The sequence below is a fragment of the Platichthys flesus genome, chromosome 18 (assembly GCF_949316205.1).
Source record: "Platichthys flesus chromosome 18, fPlaFle2.1, whole genome shotgun sequence".
Classification (NCBI taxonomy): domain Eukaryota; kingdom Metazoa; phylum Chordata; class Actinopteri; order Pleuronectiformes; family Pleuronectidae; genus Platichthys; species Platichthys flesus.
In genome coordinates this window covers 1,319,048-1,341,857 of record NC_084962.1, presented here as the reverse complement: position 1 = coordinate 1,341,857, position 22,810 = coordinate 1,319,048, and the positions used below count along the sequence as shown (strand labels likewise).

Here is a 22,810-nt window from a genome sequence, read left to right as displayed (position 1 = left end):
AGCAAACACTGTCAATGTTCAGTATCAGTGCCATTGTGCATTTACTGTTCTTTGACAGGGAGAGCAACGACAAGACAAAGTACTGGCAGACTTTTTGTCACTGTCCATCTTTCACACTGCTGCTTGGATGCGTAAGCAGCGTTTGAATCTTAGTTTAGCTTATCTTCAGGATAAAATGTTGTTAATGTTTTTTTGGTTCTTATTTGGAATTTTTGTTCCCTCCCTCTTCTCCAGGTGGTGCTAACCGTAGCCACATCTAGCAAATGTTAGCTGTGTTCGCACTGAATTTTTATATGTCGTCTATGCATTAATTTACAATGCATGCATAGACGACATATAAACCCTGTGTGTTTACACATAGGTACATATGCAGACATGTACTGTTTGCATACTTATTTGTCAGTGTTTTTATTGTTTTTTTTTGCAGTTGCCAGTGAAATAACTGTGTTGGGTTAAAGCAATAGGAAGAGTAGGGGCTTTTTGTGACTCGTAGCTGAACTGTATCTCTCATCCGCCTCGGTAGACAAAGGAAAATCCCTTTGTCTGTCTTATTACCCCCTCATTAATCCCACAATCTAAATTTGTGTCATTTGCATCCAGCATTCAGACCTTTTCAGCATGTGATGTGACACACCTTGTTGTTGCAGCATGTTGTTTTAGGAAGAACATGTGAAGAGTTTCCTGGACAGAAATGAAAGATATTTTAGTGGCTGTCCAAATACAAGATGATCCACTAAGACTTGCAGTGATGGGAATAATATAAATAACAGTATCTGGAGCAGAAAGCCAAAAACGAATCAGTGTTCGGTCAGGCCAGAGCCCTGCTGCTATACTTTGCTGAATGTTTGCTGTCATGTGATATAAATTTCTCAATCATGCATCCAACTGTTTTATATAACAATTTTGGAGGTTTGCATTGTAGTTTTTTTCTCCCATTGTCTCGACTTGGATTGGTTGGGAAAACATCCACCCTCCTCTTGGCCTGTGGAAGTATTTGGAAGAGTACTCGACTGCTGGCATTGAATGCCAACACTTTGTAAAGCTTTTGGCTCCTTCCAAGCACACTATCCCAATAAGGTGTGAAAGTAATGTACATGGTCACATGACTTGGATGTTAAGGGCAAAGGATATCACACCTTGTTAAGCCCTATGAGACAAATTGTGATTTGTGAATATGGGAAATACAAATAAAATTTGATTGATTGAATGATGGATATATCGAATATATCAATCTAATTGTATTTGTCCAACAGAAAATTAATGCAGACCACAAATAAAATAATGTTTTTTTATAGTGTTTGTATATGCAAGTGTCAAATACATCTAAATCTGAAAATGTCTATTCACAAAATACTAATTACAAAATGTGAAATTCCACATTTTTCTACTACATAAAGAATTTTGTCAGCCATTCTTTTTTAGCAGAAAATTGTTAACTATTATTTTCTTAGTTCCTGTTTTGTTAATTATCTCATGCCTGTGTTTTGCTGTTTCTTATATCCCTCGTGGTTGTATTGACTGCAGGTGGAAGCAGCTGTCAGGTTTTATAATGGAAGACACACAATTGCTCTTTAAGAAGCTGCTGGATGAGCTCAGCAGTTTGTTGCCCTCAGAAATTTTGAGTTGAGGTGGTGGTGCGAGGAGGAGGAGGGACGGGAAGGACAGATAAAGTGGGAGGGATTTCATAGCCAGCTAGTGTCTGAACCCAAGCACACAGTCACACTCAGAGAAGCAAGCTGCAGCAAGCACAGCTTCACATACTTACCTCTTCCAAATAGCCTTCTTCTCCTCTTCCTTCCTTATATGGTCAAAACAGACACAACCAAATTGGTGGCTCTTTAGCTGTTATTCGTTTGTTAACAAAAGGAAAACAAATGTTGTCAAAAGTTGGACTTGCAGTTTTATTGACTTCACAGAGAGCCCAGTATAGAGGCAATCCTATATGTTTGTAAGACCTCCTATTCCCACAGTGCCCTCGGAGTGCTTGGTCGACCAGGGGAGTTGGTGCCTTTGCCTGCTTCCAATCAACCACCAGCTGCAGGCTGTGGTATTGAAGAATGTTTTATTTCCTACACACACTCGCATACACACACACACTCCCACCACCATGCACATACACATGCTTGCATACAAAGACTCATACCCCTGTTTTCAAAAGAGGGAACTAAAAGCAGAGCAGGCTTTCTTGCAGAGTTAGTCCCAGCTCAGTGTGTACTTTGAGGCCCAGGCACAGTTAAGTACAATTTTGGTTCTGCACACAAAGTGTGGTTTGTTTGTGTTCTGCAAACATTGGTAACAACAAAAGATGTGCCTCATACTGTATTTGGCTTATGTGCAGGCTTATCATACTATCAGTAATAGGCGTTGTCTATTAATGTTGTCATACCCATGATGAATTTAAATTGAGTAAAATATTGTCTGAAGTGTTGGGATATATTAAGATTGTCTAGTTGAAGATGGACAACTGTTTCAAGCTTCAATTAATGATACAATTGTAGTTTAAGTAAAAGTTTATGTGACATTAACATGGTGAGAAATCCCTTTGATTCTGTGAGTCACAGCTTTTGTGATGACTGAAGAAGCTCTTTTGTTATTATAACCCTTCTTAGTAAAGTTTCCATGCCTATGTTCCTGTGCTCTGTGGGAGGTAAGGTTAAGTCCTGTGATTCTTCCGAGTCATTGAATAAGAATGAAATGTAAACAAAAAATGTCAGAAGATTTGCATTCTTTTTGAACAATGAGTATAAGTAGCAGACAGAAAAATGAAGACAGAATAGCTTTAGAGAAAGTTTAGCAGTTGCTGTTACCTTGTTTCCATCAGGGTTAAAACCATGCTGCAATTTGCACAGCTAAATCTGCATTAAAGCTCAACACAATTGTCAGTATTCCAAGATTATATACAAAAGGTACTCTATTAATCTATTAGCATTAAATCAATGTCTTGTGTTCATTACATGTACCGTTTGATATTTTGAAGTGACAAATGTCACCTATATCAAACCCAAGGTCACTTCAGTATACGGAAAAAGTTAAACCATTGACCTTCCAATTAGTGGCTGACCAGCCCTATCTCATAACCCTAACAGTTAAGTGGTTGTATTAGCTTTGTTTTCTGTTGTGAAAAATAAGGATCGTGACTCCTGCTTTAATTGGATAGCGATCCTTTGAGCAGTAGCTGCTTGCGTTTCAAGCATCAGTGAGTACACTACACGTACACAACTATGTCTAGCTTCTTGGAAGAGTGGGCTGACTGCTAGCAGCCCTAAACAGCCTTCTCTGCTAATAAGTCCTTTTATTTCTTCAAATTCTGCTGGACCAAGACGCTGCAGTTAAGATATTCCACTGAGTTGCTCCTTAAAACTACAGTGAATGCTTCTGATCGAAGTTCAGATGGGATCCTTACTCTTTCCATTGTATTACAGTTACATTGTATTGTATTGCTAGTCGTAATGTAACTAGCATTTCTGCAGAAGACACATTGTTGTAAGATGCCTAACAATCACGATCAAACATTCCAGTCTGAAGTTTGCATGATGGCATGACATTTTATTGTGTGTTTTCTCTAACAGTAATGTGTAGCCTCTTTGTTTTAATTTACTGGTTTTGTGTGGGCTTTAACACCAACCACAGCATCAGGTGCTGTGCTGATATATCTGCCATAGGCTCCTGTTGATTATTTATCCACATTTTAGTTTGACTTAAATTGATTAAGTCATTTTTAGGGGCATTTGCCCTGGCAGAGTGAATGAGCCCATTGATGTAGCATGGCATGCCCGCTACCTCCAGAAATGAGTGTGGGGTTGTGGGTCAATGCTTTGGCATGGTGAATAACAGCCTCGTTAATAGAAGCTTTGTCTCTATCTTTGCTGGCAGCACAGCGCTGCCTCAGGCCCGGTTCCACAATCGCCTCCAGGGACAGCAACGACTAATCTGCCTCCTTCAAAACCTCCCCCACACATGGGCCTGCTGCAGGGCTGTAATTATGTAAAGTGAAGAGGTGCAGACTTTTTTGTTATTGAAGCTAAGATTCAATCTGACCACACTATCGACCTGTAAAAAACACTTTGTGCAAAAACCTGTTCTGATTTTAAGGTCTAGTTCTTAGTACGTAAAGTGCCCTGAGATGCTGTATTTTATATTTTGGCGCCATAAAAATGACATTTTATTGAATTGAACAAGGAGTGGTTTAAGTTTATTAGATGGTCATCAACATGATGGTCCAGAGTTGAAACAAGGAGTTAGAGTTGTAGGCCCAATCCCATTTCACCCCTTGACCTTACCCCTAGTTATGAGGGTTATCTGGCCCCTTGAAACATTTGTGAGTCTCTTTCCCAGCCTGCGCTGATTTGCAAGGCATTCTGGGTAACCATAGGTTTGAAGTAAGGGGTACCTACCCCTCCGTCCGAAGAGATATTGTGTCACCCTACCTCTATAAGTGAACGTGCAAAACGAAGGGTAAGGGGTATGGCCAAGGGGTGAAATAGTCGTTGTGTCTTTCGCCCAGGCCTGTGTGAGCGATGCCTGTGCGTCACGGAACGTCTTTTTTTTCATGTAGCAGCACGTCTCTATGTATGGCTCCCATCAAAAAGTGAAAATGATCTTCAGTTGCAATGTGTACTTGTCAAATATGTCACAAACATAAATATTTACAAAACTTCCTGTACCTGTTTCAAAGTAAGAGCACTTCAGTCTTTCTTTTGACTGAATTCATTTGTTTTGATTCTTACAATATCGATAATGATCATGGTATAACCTTTCAGCATTAGAAATTTAAGAATGAACAGCAAATGAGAATAGCACCGAACCTATCATTTGGCTTGAATAGAGTTACGCCTACATCAGCAGGTTGACTGCATGATGCAGTGACTTACCTAATCATGTTTTCAGCCACGTTCATTGTTTCAGCCGTTTTCGACGGTTAAATAATTATAGCCCTGCTGATTCCGGATCAGGACAGACGGTCATTAATGGTCCGGTTGACCTTTGTCAGAGTCTCTGACAGAGTGTGCTTCCTCCTCACTCCTCTGACCTACGCTCACTTTAAACTTTAACAATAAACACCACTGTGATCACAAGTTATTAGGACACGTACAGGACTAAAGTTTACTTTGTGTTTCTTTGAGTCGCTCCAGAATTTATGAGACACATGTTTAAACCTGCTAAAAACACGAGACGCGCAAAGTCAGGACATCAGATTTAATATCACGACCATAGTCATGATCCAACATCAGCGATTAATAACTCTTAGAATATATGACTAGATGGTGACTATCCCATGTGTTCAGTTTGTGTGTGTAGAGGGACAGAGACGAGTGGGGACACACACACTCACACACACTCCTGCATACAGAAGTTCCCTCCCACAAATTATGATGCAGCGCTTTAATTTGAACTTCTTTGTTGCAGAAGAAGCGCCGCGCCATTAATTCAGGAACATAAACCTGTTCTAGAAAAAAGTATCTCCCGGTGAAAAAGTTGTATCAACAAGTAGAATACACCGACAAAGATGTCCAGAGTCTGTGTTGATAAGAGCAGACACTGTCTGTGTGTTTTCAAGAAAATCACATGATCTCCACAACGGAATTAATACATGACTTCGGCCTCTGCCTGCTTTACTCAGCTGCACCACTTCTCAACTGAATAATGCAGAGGATTTATTGCTGTTGTGAACACATCAGTGAAGGGAATATCGTGCTGGTTTGTAGGATATGTCTGAAAAAGGCTACAGAGAAATGGGCTGCACATAGATGCACTGTATGAATTCGTTTTTGAATTGGTAAATGGCAAAAACTGTTCAGTAAAGCGTGGTCATCAAGCCTAGAAAAGCGCTATACAAACAGAGACCATTTAACATATTCACAACTACATGATGCCTTAACAAAGGCAAAATCCTTTTGCCAATCAATTTCACGTTCCATGCCATGAATACGATCCACACCTTTTAAAAAATTTGCTAAACTTAGCAATGATACACTTCTTCTAGCAACTTGAGAGTTTTTCTCAGTGTATGAGAATATAGCTTCAGGTGTCTCTGTGTTAAGGCTCCCTCTTACAGCTGGCACCCTACTATTGACAGTAGCCAAATGGCATCTCCTGTTATCAGCTACTCACAGATGTTTTGCAAAGCTGATTTATGACTTCTCAGTTGTGACATTACATGTCTTTAACGCACAGCGGCTTGGATTTGAAAAACTCTTGGCTGTTCTTCATCATTAAACAAGTGTATTCAAATGTCTCTAAGTTTAGTTCCGGATTGTTTCAATTTACTTTCTCTGAAGTTTGCTAACACTGCATGTCAGAAGAAAAGTGTGGGGTAACACAAGATATGGCAAGTTCTCATGTTCGTTCTGATCCATGTAAATCTTGTCTGTCTTTCTAGTCCCTGAAAACCATGCCCTGGACACACCGCTACAAATTTGGTTCCAGGAAGTGAATTACATGTGGTTTCTTGGGTAAAACTCCTGTTGCCTGAGTTGCAGTAAGGAGTAAAAGAGTGCGTTTGCCTTGTCCAGCACCCAGGAATGACTACTGTATGCACAGAAGGATAGGAAACAACCAAGCACAACTGTTGGTGAACACTCTACAAGCAAAACATTTTTCTCAATAGCCAATGTTAAAAATGTACACTCTAATGTTAGTTAGCTACAGCAGCAAAAAATAAGTGTAATGCTGCAGTGCATACATCCCTCTTTCGTGAAGGTTATAATAAGTTTTCTGAAACTGTTCTAGAGAGGCATGGATTCAAATGTTTGTCTTTTTGTGTTTCTGATGTGTATTCCATCCAGTCAGTTGCAGTGAAGGCAGACAAAATCAATAAACCTTCTTCCCCCTAAAGCAGAGAGTAGATTTTGCATCTTGAAGATGCCGGGCAATAGTACATCCTGAAAAGGAAGGTTTTAGAGCATTGCAGTTCGATAGACATGTTTAAATTGGGATAAATAATCGTATCCATAAACTCACTCTTAACCTGCTCTGAACAACATTGTATTAAAACATTTAGCAAACCCCGAGAAAAAACCAAGGGATTTTCTTATAATTCACCTTAATGATCATTTGACTTACCTTCAGCAATGCAATAATTGTTTGATTATTATTCTTATTTTGATATTGTTGTAATAGTTATTCTTCACTAAGCAGTTTGCAGTCATCACATCGATGATACAAATAACTTTCCTCTTGCATAATGGCATGACCTTATAACATTTGTAAAAAAAAATGGTGAGAGCAGCATTAAGTCTGTTGATTCTTGTTTGGTTTGATTGATATATTGGCACAATATAATTTAATAATAATTACCAGTGAAACACAGAACCAAGATTTTTTAAGAGCTTGAAAGACAAGAAAGATAAATTTGATTCAAGTATTGATGGGAGCATATATTGTAAGAGGTGTGGAAATTTCTTGTTTTTTACAATTCAGAGACGGAATATATGTTTTTTACCGCTATAATCACTCATTAGAGGTCCAGTCGTCACGTGTCAGAGTCTCTGACGCGCCTAAACACACCCTACATGCATTCCCCTGCTTCACACAACACAAGACGTAATGTGACGCACACAGTCAGGACAACAGGGTTAAAGTGACGATTCTGAGTCATAATCCGACACCATCGAATAATAACTAAATACATGTGATTATCAGTTCATGTGTGAGGAGGGACAGAGACAAGCAGGGACACACACACTCCCGGGGGATGCCCCGTTCATCCAGGAATGTAAAAATGAATTCAGCAGGTTATTATAATGATCAGTTCTTCGTGTGAGTGATTAGAAAACATCAGAAGAGCATAGTCTGTTGTTGACCAGCGGAGCAATATGCCTCAGTGCAGTGGTGTTGCGCTCGAACAGATAGCTGGTAAACAGTGTTTATGAATTATATTTTTGCGTATTTTCATCTATTGTAGGTGTAGAGACACTTTACCAGGTGAGCCAGTGGTTTGACTGTAAATGGTGTTTTGTTAAGGAGCAGAAAGATCTACATTGGCAACTTTGGAGCACAAGAGCATAAATGAAAATGCTGCACACAAGTAAACACTGCTTCATCATTGTTTAAACCTGAATTAATTAGTTGCACTCTATGTGCAGAAAGTATGCAATTGGGAAAGCCTTTTATTGTGTTCAACTAAGGGTTAATGGATGATTACAGATTCATGTATTGTAAGACAGTAAGTGGCTAAAACAGTGCATTGCCTTGCAGCTCTAGAGATCATTCTGTTGTTGTAAAAAGCATCTAAGCAAAGACGTCTGGACCCCACTGTGGACATTTCTGGAGCATGTCAAGTCGTTGTGCTCCTCCGTTTTACTTTTCCATTGACTGATATGCATATGTGAAGCTTCCCATCTAAGTATGGACTAAAGAATGGTTGGCGTCTGTGAACTTTTTCATATGTAGGTACATGTATGAGACTTTCCTGTCTTTGTTTGTTTCCATTCAGAAAATGTTCAAGATGAAGGCAACTTGCTGCCACGATTGACGCCCCAGTGCGCTGAACTGAACAAAAGTCCTGACGCGGTAACATACGAATGGCCCAGGGAAGCCACCAGATTGACATTCAGGTTTTGCATGACCTGCGCCAGAAATTCCCTGAAGTCCCAGAGGGTGTTGTCTCCCAGTGTGTTCTGCAGGTAAGCAGGTTGAATCCTCCGAACCCAGAAGAAATTTGGTTTTATCACAAAATGCGAATTAAAAAGCATTATCGAAGAATTAAGATTTTAGTAATCCTGTAAAGGCATGACATCAAGGCCAGTCTTTACATCTCCATTCTTTTGATAATTTTCTCTTACTCCCTGTTAGACCTGGTATCAACATCTGCCCCCGAAATATTTGGTCCCAAGTAGAAATTTCTAAGTTTGTCAGTTCACAGGGGGATCGGACAGATTCAGTCAGAATATGTGTCCCCAGCCGCTGTCTCTCAAACACACTGACCTGTCTGTCGTTAAGATGTAGACCCCTTAAAATATCCAACAGTTCAGTTATCTTTAAACACTAAAACTTCATCTTTCATGTTGGTCAACTCTCCTCATCATTTGATGAGCCTCTTTGATACGACTCTGCTGCTTTGTGGAGCAGAAACTTTCCCTTAACTGCAGTGTCAGACTTACGACTGTGTAGCACTGGATATGTGAGCGAGCAGTGTGTCTTAGTTAGAACCTCTTACTCATTGACTTGGGTGCTGCCACTAATGCACAAACATTACCAGGTTAAACACACTTACCTGGTAATGTGTTTAACCTGGTTAAACCAGCCACAGCAGCCATAGCCACAAAGCGGCTATGGCTGAGGGGTAGAGTGGTCGTCCTCCAACCTGAAGGTCGGCAGTTCGATCCCCAGTCTGACCCATCTGCATGCCGAAGTGCCCTTGGGCCAGATGCTGAACCCTGAATGGCCCCCCATAGAATAACAAAGTGCTGCGGATAGATTCACTGTATGTGTGAATGGGTGAATGCAAAACTGTACTGTAAAGCACTTTGAGTGGTCATCAAGACTAGCAAAGCGCTATATAAATACAAAACCATTTACTATTTATCTTTTACTTAACCTTGACCACTTGTGTAAAGACCTCAAGGTTGATGTAAATACCTTGGGCCTTTATAACTGTTGTTTTTTTGGAAAAAGCTGCAGAAGTTAAAATAAGACTACCTTAATTGCTCCACATTGTATAAAATCAATATCAATATGAGCACGCAAAAGTGTGCAGTTGCTCTTCAGATGAGTCCATGCCTCGACTGTGCACCCACCTTCCTTACAGGGCATTAACGCGTGTTCTGCGAATTGTGTATGATGTATTTACGTAATTTATGACGTTGATTACATTGACATGTCGCCCCAGCCATAATAAACATTAAAACCAACAGCTTTACCTGTGCTTGTGCGACATAAGCTTCAAAACTAAAAGATAACTTAAAGCAATTTATTGTAAAATAGCAAAAAATTTGTTACAGAACCGATGGAATAATAGTTTTTAAGAATATCTTCTTATAACACTGCGCCTAGCACCAAGAAGGGCTGCAGTTTTCATACAATGTGCATGGCGGTGCAGTGAACATTACTCTGATGTCAAGCACATAGCGCACACTGGAGACCGCTTACAAATAATAAATAAACTGTGTTGTGTGTTCACCTTTAAATGTCCCAGAATGGAGGTTAGGATACCAATCAGTCTGATTTCTGTTAACATTCAGTAAATACCGAAGTGATACTTGTGCGTAATGCTGCATGATGGATGCACTGGCACTGATAGAATAGAATGCAAATTAAATGATTAGCTTTGAAAAGATTGCTCAGCGGCCACAATGATCTCCTGTCCCAAAATGCTGATTGAATCGTCAGCTGATATAGAATCTGTAGAGCTGTGATCTTGGATCTTTGTGCTGAGTCCAGTATTACACAGACCATCCCAGTACCAACACAAGTTCTCACCCTTCTGGGTTAATTAGCTGAACATTTGATACGAATAACATTGTATCATTATGACATTTGAGAAAATATACAATTATTTTCCAGTTCGATATTTTTGGATATTACAGCTGAATTTATTAATCCTGCATCATAATCTGATGAGGAGAAAAATATTTATTTTTCTAAATTTGACCAATTTTTTTATTTCTTGCACTGTCCTCTGTTCACTCGCATTCGCGTTAAATACATTTACACAGTAGAAACACGTTACCACTTTCTTTCATTAATGATATCACTGCTGTTCCAACCAGACAATGTCTGTGCATGTGCACAGTTTTAAAAATCTAAATCATGTTTTGCGTATTGCATTTTCGGCCTTTGTTCGCATATACACTTAGTATGAATTCTACGCACAGTTTTATTTATAAAGCCATTGAGTGTACACAGGGCCTGAATTATAGGATCTCAAATGTTTCAACAAGGTGTAGTGGGTGTGTTCACACCTGAACTTAGCGCTGTCCACTTTTAGCACTGTCCCCTTGGGACTGATGTTAGTACTGTGTCTGAACAGGCTCTTAAGTTGCCCCATGTGAAACATAAACATTGCATAATATTTCCACTCTCTCTCTCTTCTTCCTTCAGAACAACAACAACCTAGACGCCTGCTGTGAATACTTGTCTCAAGTCAGTCCAGGCTACCTATACAGTGAAGAAGGAAATCTCAGCTTTTCTGACGATCCCAGCTTTACCAGGCTCCGTAATCACATGACCCAGCTGAACCTGGGACTGCAGTCTCAGAATGTGCATGTGGCCCCGGTTCGGGACGGCCTGAGAATGAACGGCAGTCGGACTCTGGCTCACAGCCCGAGTGACGGGCCCCTCCAGACAGGCCAGGCCCCAAATAGTGACTTCTTTCAGCAGGAGTCCCAGTCAGCCTCAGTGCAGGTGCCATCCAGCCTCCATGTATTTGGTGGGATGGAACCCACTCGCAAACAGCAGCCTCCACAGCACCTTGGACTGTACCCTCTGGGTGTCAAAGGAACAACTATGGGTGCCCAACAGACACCACGCTACAACCCATTTACAGTGACGCTAGCCCCCAATATCCAGACAGGCCGTAACACCCCCACTTCCTTGCACATACATGGCGGGCCACAGTCGGGCCTCAGCAGTCCACAGGGTAATTCTATCTATATCAGGCCCTATGTTAGCCAGACCGGTACAACTCGGCAGAACCAGCAGATAGGGGGCAGGGCCCAGTACAGCCCCACTTCCCAGCCCCAGCAGCAGATCTACCAGATCTCACACCCCTCCTCACTGTCTGGCTCCTGGTCCGGCCCTCAGCTCGCCTCCTCTTCACATACCTCACAGCACCAGGGCCACCAGACCTCTCATGTCTACATGCCCATCAGCTCCCCCACAAATCCCCAGGCCCCCTCCATTCTTCCCACTGGAAGCCAGGCCTCTTCCTCTGGTGTCTCCTCATGCTCATCTTCCTCCTCCTCCTCTGTCATGCCCACTTCTTCTACCATCAGCCAGTACAACATCCAGAACATCTCCACTGGCCCAAGGAAGAATCAGATAGAGATCAAACTTGAATCTCCTCAGAGGAGCAACTCCACAACCACAACAGCAGTGCTGAGGACAAGCAGTGGGCCCCGTTCATCCTCCACCTCCTCCTCCTGTCCCTCCTCTTCGTCCTCCTCGACGGGGGTGGCTACTGTCCCTACCACCCCTCTGTCAATCGGATGCCCAGGTCTGAGCCGCAGCCAGCCAACTGTTTACATCTCTGCCAGCCCACCTACTGCTGGTACTACTCCCTCTGAGGAGGCTGTCGTGGCCTCAGGCGGCTCCCGCTCCCAACCCAAGTTTTACATTTCTGCCAATGCCTCCAGCGACTACGGTGGGGGAAGGAATCCTCCCACAGTCTACATCTCAGCCAACCCTCCTTTGCAGGGGCCATCAGGGCCTAGGAACATGGGAGGCCAAGTAAGCATGGGCCCCGCTTACATCCACCACCATCCACCTAAGTCTCGTGCCTCTGTGGGAGGAGGAGGCACAGCTTCCCCTCGTGTGGTGGTGACTCAGCCCAACACCAAATACACTTTTAAAATCACAGTGTCCCCCAACAAGCCACCAGCTGTGTCCCCTGGGGTAGTGTCTCCTACTTTTGAGCCCAACAACCTCCTCAGCCTACCCTCAGACCACCTCTTTGTGGAGCCAGACCCCCTCAATCTTTCAGACCCACTGTCAGCACACGGGGACAGGCCGAGTGAGCCTCGCAGACTCAGCATGAGTTCAGAGGATGCGGCATACACACAAGGTGAGCAATGCTGTGTATCATCACTGTGATAGTAATCTTTCTAGTAGCCTGTCACTTCTTATTTCCCAGTGAAAACAAAAGCACACTAGTAAGCATTAAACGTTCAGTCTGTAAGATTTAGGTGAAAGAAATCTATTGGCAAAAATTCATAATAAAATAATATCAGTGATGTTTTCATTAGTGTATTTCATCTAAATTGTACCGTAACCCTTTTCATTTTTTTTAACCCTAGAATGTGCCCTTCATATTTAAATATTTTATATTAATATCATGATCAGGTCTTCTCTAGGGAGGACGCCATGCTTTTTACACAACTCCAAACTAGTCAATCTAAACACATTTTGAGTATTTATCACAACTGAAGTCTGTCATAGGTTCTCTTTCATGTTTGGAAGGGGAGGGTGAGGTGAGGGGTGTTCAGCTGCAACATGCAACTTCCCCACTAGATCTAACTAAATTCTCCTCTCGGAACCTTTAACGATTCCCTAAGGAACGTTTAAGTATAATGTTCATACTCAATAGAAGATTCTAAATACAATATTAAATTAAAAACTTCTTTTGATTACGTTTTAATGCTCGTTATTGCTAACATTTTTGGGAAGATCAGCTCAGCTCTTCTGCTAAAAGGCCACCGAATACATGTTGTAGATAAAGAGGTGTTGCAAGCATAAAACAAATTCCAGACCTGTTTTACCCGGTGAATCCTTTTATGAAGTTTCCTACACTGTTTATTGGTTGTTTAGCAAATGTCAAGTGGCCTAAAGTGTGCGCTTCCTCTGTGGCCATTCATGCCTTGTTGGGGCGAAAGGCCAGACTTTTATTATAATATAGTTCTTTGCTACCAGCTGTAGACCTTAATGCTTTTTCCACTGCATCCTGCCAAGAAAGCAATTTTACAATAAAAGTATTCTTTGTGGTTTTAGGAGACACTTTCCATAACATGACTGTGTACATTTCTTGAGCTAAGCTGTGTATACTTGCTGTCGCTAATGTTCAGTCAGTGCAGAAATACTCATTTGCATGTGTATCTCCATGAGGTAGATAAGAGTGACTTGCTGAGTAAGGGCTTGTGAGATGACTAAAGAGGATAATGTGAGTCCTCTACACTAAATGCTGCGTTTTCTCAATTAGCCCCTGAGACTGGCAGATTCTGTAGCATGAGTCAAATGTATCAGAGCTCACAGTTGTTGCCTTTTTTGGGCTTTTGACTGTATAAGTCACTGACTGTGGCTTCAGCACTGCAGAGAGAAAAACTAAGAGACTAGACATGTTGCCTCTGGTACCGAACCTCATCAGCCCAGTTTCCCTTTATTTTATCTTTTCTTGGCTTTGGAATAGAAAATGTAATAAAACTTTTGTGTAACAGTGCTATATTTCCCATACATTAATTTATTTGTCGAGGCCCAGCATAGTATCAACATTGATGGCCACATATTGATTTTATACAATGTGGAGCAATGCGGGTTTTGTTGAGCTGTTGTTCAGTTATTTATTTGTCACAAAGTACTTTGCTATTATAAAATTTGCAGCCGACTTCCTGCCACAAATCAAATCCAGAGATGCGCCTGTCACCACATAATTGTTAATCAAACATAAATGCATTAATTGTCCCAAATCACCTTTTTCTGTCTGACAGCAGAATTATAATAATTATGTGATTATATTATTATTATTATTTAAGCACTCATAATGTGTTATGGTCAATCAAACAGAACCTCACATCTGGTGCCAAAAGATATAAGCCTTGTTTATGTTCATTAGTGCTTTGCTCCTAGCACTTTCAAGCTACCATGTAAAAGAAGGGGAAAGGAGAGGAAAGACAAGTTCAGCGAAGCCAATTGTAAAAAAAAAATGTACAACATAGGTTTATAAATGAATAGCTGTTAAATGAAAAATAATGCCATGATAACAGCAGTGAAAGCTACAAGTAAGATGGATAGTGATGATAAATCAACATGAATGCAAGTTTTGTTCATGTTTCTGACAACAGGTAATGAAGAAAATAAGTGTGTGAACCACAGAGTCAGAGATGTAGGCGATCACATTGGCACAAAGTAAAACTAGGTCTTAACCTGAAGTAAACATGTAAGATGACACAGTTGCTTGAAGATGTCTGGCTGCTCCACTGATTTAACACTAAATACAGCCTGATAAACACACAGAGTAAAAAAGAGTTCACACTGCTGTGAGGCTACCACCAGTAACTGCATCCAGTTTCTTTTCGTAATCCTCTACGACAATGTCTGTACTCAACATGTAATAACTTGCTTTTGTTTAATTTCTTGCCCTTTCCAGGCTCTGTTACAGTTTTCCCCACGTACACACACAGTAACATACAAAATCACAGTGCCATTTCCAAAGATGTAAATTTGTTAAAGCCAACCAAAACGAACAACATTTGGCCTTCTGTGTTCAGTATAAACATTTACAGTCAGATTTTCGACATTTAGCTGTTGCACTCTCTAATTATAGTGTGTATTGAGGAAGCAAGCAGCAGTTCAACTTGAGCATATTGAATGAATGAATGAATGAGAAAGGGGCTATAGAGACAGGAGTAGAGCATGTTCATGGTCCAGGCTCTGTATTAACACTATGTTCTACAGCAGAACTAGCCTGCAGCAGTTTGCTCACTGGGGTAAGAATTATCTCCTCATTTTACCACAGTAGCTGATGAAACATATTGAAAGACAAAAGTAAGGAATCTATGTAGTTCCCCTTCTCTCCTTACAGTGAGTTGTTTTGCACAGGTAATTATACTAAGAACTGGTTTGGCTAGTGTTTGTAGGTTGTGTTCTGCACTCCTGAAAATGTGTCAGTCATTTAGCCACAGAAATGTACCTGAAAGTTGTTGTTGTCACCAACAATTTTCGTTTTGTTCTCAGCTTTGATTTTTCTATTTTATAGCTATCAATAAAACAATATTGCCAATAACAGTGAAAAAAAAAAAAAAAAAAAAAGATTTGTGTTCTCTATAAAACTGTAACAGTTATTGACAGGACTGTCTCTGTGTGCTCATCCTCCAGCGTTGTTGGTCCACCAGAAGGCGCGCATGGAGAGGCTGTGGCACGAGTTGGAGATGAAAAAGAAGAAGCTGGAGAAGCTAAAAGAGGAGGTGAACGAGATGGAGAACGACCTGACCAGGAGACGGCTGGAAAGATCCAACTCAGCCAACCAAATTCCTTCTGTAAGCTCAGTTCACATATTTTGACAGACAGAAATCAGATGCAGTGTGATGTTACGAAGTCGGTTGTATACAGGGATACTTTTTATGGCAAAATGTCGAGGGTTTGTCACCAACATCATTTAATGCAACATTAATCTATTTACAAAACAAGTTTGTAAGGATTTTTGCAGTAAATTTTTCAGACATGTTCTTCATAACTTCAAATACATGTTTTTCTGGTTATTACCAAGAGATAAATGGAATCTGGGTCACTCAACCACTCGTGTTCACATCCGTGCTGATTACAGGGTCTGTTTATGATTTGGCTGATATCTCTCCACATTTCAGACTGACAGAGCACACAGTCTAGATCAAATTCATTCCACAGCTCAAACAGCAGCAACCTCTGCAGCTACATTAGAAAACGTTTAATCCCAAATTGAACATGTTTTTAATATTTAATGTCTGCTCCGTTTCATCTTGGTCTTTGATCTACAGCTGTGAGTTTGAAACCTCTCTGGTTCAGATGAAGTGCTCCTGGCTTTTTGTCGAGTCAGCTGTTTTGCCAGCTAAAACAGTCAGAGCGAGCAGAGGAAAGGATGGGCTGTGGCAGGTTAATTCGCTGCTCTTGCTGAGCGCAGTAGCTCTTTGGTTTAGTGTTGTTTACTGAGGCGAGCCAGCGCTGGAGAGTGGAGCAGCTCTCCTCCTTGACTCTCTCATAGATCTCCTATGCTCTCAGAAGCTTAATGTCTTGTGTCTGAGGACAAACTTTGAGCTTCTGGTGTCCTTCTCTGTCAGATCGAGGAAATGAAGCAGTTGCGATGCAAAAACAGGTTACTGCAGATCGACATCGACTGCCTCACCAAAGAAATTGATCTCCTTCAAACAAGAGGTATGAATCTGTCTGTCTTTCCTTTCTTAGCAATAAAACATTTAATACTGGTATTTTGGAATTTTCTACTGGCATCCTGCCGATGTGCCAGTCTGTTTTGTTTAATAATAAAGTTAACAGTAAGTTATTAAGTGTGACTCAGGACCTGCAGCCGTAGCACATTGGTCAGGCCTGCTCACATCCTCTCGGTACACACAGTCATGGTGCTGCGATGTACTGTGAACCACCAGCCCTTCCTGAATTGCATCCTTTTCCTGGTTGCTATCAAGGGATTTATTGGTCCCCTGGCAACACTCTGCTGTTGCCACCAGCCAGCTGGTTTACACAGGTGTAGGAAGGTCTGTGGCGACACGAAAAATGTATTTTTTTACAAAGTAGAATTTAGATATAGGGTAAATATAGAGAAGCGTAGGATATTTAGGGAATTCATCCAGTTGAGGCATACTCTACTCTCAGCATCTGTGCGGTTTCCACCTTTTTATGAAATGAATGTGTTTACGACATGTATTTGTAGATGCATATTTTTAATATTGCTATTAAACTCTGCACATGTTAATAATTATCTTGCTAGCCTCTGTCAGTGTCCCCTCTGCAGCACAGTGATGCTTGTAACATACCTACTGATGATTTGAGTGGACACGTGTGCTCTTACTCCAGGTGATAACTTTTTGGCACTCTGCTTCCTTCCATCTGCAGGACCACACTTTAATCCCAGTGCAATCCATAACTTCTATGACAACATTGGATTCCTTGGTCCTGTCCAACCCAAACCCAAAGGTACTTTATCAATTGGTAAGTTTAATATAGTCATTATGTCGACATTTCTTTCAACCATTTTATCTGATGTATTATTGATCCTATTGATAGATTATAACTAACTACATCATGTAATATCTGTCAGAACTCCACCTTGCCTCGTTATTAAAGCCGAGCTTTACAAGCCTGGCACTTAAAGAAGGGTTTATCTGTAAAGCTGATATTACTTCAATTTTTTGGGCTACAATGCCAAATTTGAATAAACAAACGACTAGCTAGTCAGTGAGGTGATACAGTATGCCAACAGTCAATCTGCTGACTCAGTTGAACGTGTCCACTTCTATGTCCTCAGATAAATTACAGCATTGGTCAGAATCTGTCCTCCTGTGGCCAATAATATCTGTCCCCCCAGATCATTTTGATTAATTGGCTATTTTCATTTCACCATATTGGACTGACACAGACATTCACGAATAAACCGGGTGCTGATCTCTTTCATGGCAACAACATTTATTGAATCACTTCCCTTTAGTAACTAGTCTTCTATTTAAAAGCGCAAGGTTCATTTTGTCTCTTAAATGCTTTATATGGAGCTGAATTACAGAGCTTTTATTTTGAAAAGTTGTGAATTTGGGTCTGAAGATTATGTGGATTACTTAAACAGCACAAACAGCTGACATGTAATGTATGAAAAAATTAAGCAAGTTAAGTAAATTATTCACTCATTCATTTAGCCACACACGTGACCAGTAATAAATCAAATTCTTGACTACCAAAACTTCATTGCAGATACATCGGGTTCAGTATCTTGCCCCAGGACACTTTGGTATGGGGGGACAGGTATCAAACCGCTGACCTTCTGGTTACTGAAAAAACTGATTTGGGGAAAATTAATGAAGGAGTGAAGCAATGGACAAGAAGGCCTGGTCTGCTGAATCGCGTTTTTTTCTACATTATGTAGGCGGCTTCAACCCTTCACCTGTGTGGGTGATGCCAGGGATGGGCAGTATTTTATTTTAAATACAAAATAGTATTTTGTTATTTGTATTTGATAGGTTTGATGAAAGATCATTCATAACCAAATTCTTATTAAAATCTATGCATGCAGCCTCTGTTTGGTATCTACTCTGTAATTTGGTCATGCTTGTTGAGATCAGAACATTGAGGTTGAACAAAAATGTGATGATCCAACGCAAAGCTAGACCAAAAGAAGAAGAAGCACATGATGAGAAATGTGTTGGTTGCAGCTCGCCATCGATTTTTATCATGGCTTGTTACAATTCTCCACAGTTCCTGTTAGGTCTTGGTGTTTGTTTAGTATCCATGACAAAATCAAATGTAGGTGTTCCAAATAAATATTTAACCTGTGTAACGTTAGCAACCCTCACAGTTAATGTCAGCTTGCTACTTTCAGCGATGTGAAGTTGTCGTTGTTTCTGCAAAGGAAAACACTCTAAAGGGCGGCTGTGGCTGAGGGGTAGAGTGGTCGTCCTCCAAACTGAAGGTCGGCAGTTCGATCCCTAGTCTGACCCATCTGCATGCTGAAGTGTCCTTGGGCAAGATGCTGAACCCCGACTGGCCCCCCATAGAATAACAAAGTGCTGTGATTAGATGCACTGTATGAATGTGTGTGTGAATGTAAAACTGTACTGTAAAGCGCTTTGAGTGGTCATCAAGACTAGAAAAGCGCTATATAAATACAAAACCATTGTTTCAGAGTTGTTGTACAACATTACTTTATAATGCCACGAGAAGGTTTAATCAAGTAAAAGCACACATGTTAGTCACTAACAACTTTGTGCTGCAAAGTCATGAAACAACAGGTTGTTATGCCGATCACCACTTCAGTGTGTTGTAGCTCACAACTTATTGTTTTTTGTGTTTCATGAGAATTGTTCTGAAATAACTCTGTACTCTTGCGTTGGAAATTGAATGATTCGATGATTACTTAGAAACTAGTTGCTATGGATAAAGGTGCCATCAGTTGTCTACTTACAAATTACTTTTTTGAAGTTGTAGTCAGTGTTGCTGGTGCAAGGTAGACCCTTCATCGATCTGTTCAATGGCATGCCTCTTAATCAACTGGGTCAGGGTGATGCTGAAGAGATAGATCAAATCGCTCGATATATTGCAATGATGATGATTTCATGCTCCCTTGGAATTTTTATTTTGTATTTTTTAAATAAAGAAAAACACTAACGGATATTGATACATGGCGTGCACTTACAGTTAGGGTATTTGGTATTTTATTTGTAAATACATGTGAATGCATCTTTGCCCATCCCTGGATGATGGCAGCAAATTGCCCTATGGTTAGATAGCAGAGCAGTGGAGGCAGTGGGATGCTCTGAGCATTGTTTTCTGACTTGACATGTACTATACATAAGCACTGATGCAGACCAAGCACATTTCATTATGGCAACAGTGTTCCTATATTATCCTGCACTGACCCTCTTTTTTGTCTCCTCAATCTTGTCACAGACTCGGGCAGTAAGATCGTGAAGCCCGTAGCAGACCAGGAGGAGGACGAGGGGACGCAGTGGAGCTGCACAGCCTGCACCTTCCTCAACCACCCCGCCCTCAACCGCTGTGAACAGTGCGAGTTCCCGCGGCACTTCTGAGCCAACCAGGTTGCACCGCGCCGCCATCTCCTCTGCCCACCTGTATCTCACCAGACAAGAATAGAAAAGGGGCCCCCTCCTTCTATTTCTTTTTTCCCTACGTGTATGAATACTGGGACAGGGCGTGGTCTTTGTGCATTGTGCGGCCTCCTTATTATTATTTTCCTCCTATTTTCTGTTTCCTCTATAAGGTTTTTTGTTTAATGCTGTCCACTGAAGGCTTGACTGGATAGTGTTTACAACTTGTTTTTTTCCTAAAGGATGATACCTCACCTCAGAGACTCGGAGTGCGTGGGGTCACTTCCCCCTTTGTTTCTGCTCCATGGGTGACACTAGCGCCCGGGGCTACCTCGCTGCTCCCAATTACAGTATTACGAGCGTGGCCCTGCAGTGTGATGGCACACACACACACACACACACACACACACACACACACACACACACACACACACACACACACACACACACACACACACACACACACACACACAACACCAAAACACACACACACACAAACACCCCAAAACACACACACACACGCACACACACAACACACAGGTGCCAATGTGCCTTTTGCTGAATGAATACATTAGTTTTTCCTTTGTGGTGGCATGACTGGGGGATCGGGAACTTTTCAGCCACCGCTCTCCTTCTGAAGGGCAAACTAACAGACTACTCTTGGACTTTTAAGTTTGTTTGCTGTTTTTCTAGAGGATGTCAAAGGGGGGACAAAAACATGCCTCTTTTCCTGCCCCTTCAGCTGTCTCTTCAGTCATGAGTTATTGAAAAAAGAAATTAAGTTGCATGCTTTGTGTACAGTACACGGAGGCAGAAACTCCCCATGAGCTTTTTACTGTACATAATTTAGAATGTGCCTTAAAAGCCTTCTTCCTCACACTATGAATCACTTGTATTTCTTGTAAGTATAGCTTTATAGACTTTATTAGTTTTTTTGTCTTGTTTTGTTTCCCTCTTTCAAATCAATAAGCACCGTGCTCCCTTTTTAAGCTTTTTACTTGATATCTGTGAGAGTTGAAGCCTTGCAGAAGGAGAGGAACAGAGCAGTCATCATGAAGCTACGCCTGCCAGGTCCGTTCATCGCTCGTGAAAATGCTGAGTTCCCTGTGTACGATCTGCAGATGCAGCAAAGTGGAAGGCCATGGAGGAGTCTTTAATTTTTTTAACTTTATTTTCTTCAGGACGCCAAATATGTTCAGGACTGTCGGGGAGGGAATAGGACAAAAAGCAAATTACAAACTGCCATTTTATCTGACAACTGGAATGTAGGTTTAATGTTTGGGGACGAAGACACCTCAGTGCAAAGAGACTTTCATTTTCAAGAAGAATCATGGTTTCACTGCAGAGTAATGTCATAGTGCTCCTGGAACAGCTGATTGGATGAAAAGTGTCCATGTTGCTGTGCACCTGAATTTGGTTTCTGTGAGGTCCACTGATCAGTGAATGTGTTTCTGTTTAAGTTGTTCCTATAAAACAGAAATATACATATAAGTCCAACATGTCGCCGTCGTTACAGCATCTCTGAAGCAGACAAGACAAAAAACAAGACCTCATGTTTTTACCACAATATAAGCACTACGTTACTGTCCACTTAGTATACTCTTCCTTTTATTTGGCTCCATTCAATCCTCCAAAGTGTGTATTGTCAAAGGGGGGGTCCTAAAGTTTCCTTATTATCATTAACTTACCTTAACTGTGGAGTAGTTACTTTTTTCCACCTTTGTGAAATGCCTTGCATTAGTGCCTTTATTAAATTTGTATTGATAATCTATTTTGTCACATCCAAGTGCCATTTTTAAAACCAAAACCTTACTATTGTATAAACCCATTTAAGAATAGAAGATGAATTATTGTCTCTTAAGCACTTACATCAAACCTTTTCCTTTTTCCAAACCAAAGAAACCAGTTTTCAGCTTTGTCTGCACCTTGGTGTGTAGAGGCAGTTTATTCATGTTTTATTAAATGGAAAAAATCCTTTGGATATCTAAAGTGTTTTTTTGTTGTTTTTTTAACATTTTAGCTGGGAAAACTTTCTTTGTAACGGATAAGTTATTTGTAAAAATGATTAAAAAAAATCTATTCTGAATGTTTGTGTGTCTTAATGATGCTCCACTCAGATTATTAATATTATGTCTGGTATGTTATTTTCTCCAGTAGATGGCAGAACAAAGGTAGGCTCATGACAGATATTATCACTTACTACCAGCTAAGACTGTCATGGACCAATATTAATAGGTCAAAGGTTTGAAAGGGTCACTGCATATTTTACATTTTATTATATTATATGTTTTACACTGATTTGTTGCAACTTGTCAATAAGTGCGGTGATGTCATCTGTGGAGGAGCTGTCGATTCCTTGGAAATAATTCTCTGACGACGTCATCAGGATACCAAATAATTGTGGAGCTGTGAAAAGTTATCAGGTGGGTCAAATGTGTATATGTGCGTGCGACAGAATCCATAGATTAATACATATATGCACTTTTGATGAGGAAAGTTAAAGACTCAAACACTGGTCCCAATCTCATGGTCATATTAGCATGAGAAGGATGCCAGAAAAGGCAGAATAGATAGAGTATGAATGTGTTCTATTCATTTCATTTCATTTTTTTTAATAGTTTGGAGGGGAATCAGTGAAA

General features: G+C 40.8%; 1 protein-coding gene across 2 annotated transcripts in view; it reads left to right on the top strand.

The window, feature by feature from the left end:
- tab2 (TGF-beta activated kinase 1 (MAP3K7) binding protein 2) overlaps positions 1-22,257 on the top strand; it is a 48,021-nt gene extending 25,764 nt beyond the window's left edge. The window contains exons 2-7 of one of the 2 annotated variants that reach the window (XM_062411122.1): positions 8,435-8,624; positions 11,041-12,721; positions 15,745-15,905; positions 16,683-16,776; positions 17,473-17,553; positions 20,014-22,257. In XM_062411122.1, the coding sequence (XP_062267106.1) occupies positions 8,523-8,624; positions 11,041-12,721; positions 15,745-15,905; positions 16,683-16,776; positions 17,473-17,553; positions 20,014-20,153 (2,259 nt within the window). In that variant the 5' untranslated portion in view covers positions 8,435-8,522 and the 3' untranslated portion in view covers positions 20,154-22,257. Of the gene's footprint in view, positions 1-8,434; positions 8,625-11,040; positions 12,722-15,744; positions 15,906-16,682; positions 16,777-17,472; positions 17,569-20,013 lie in introns of both variants that reach the window. The other variant, XM_062411121.1, reaches the window with a different exon arrangement.
- Positions 22,258-22,810: the final 553 nt, after the last annotated feature.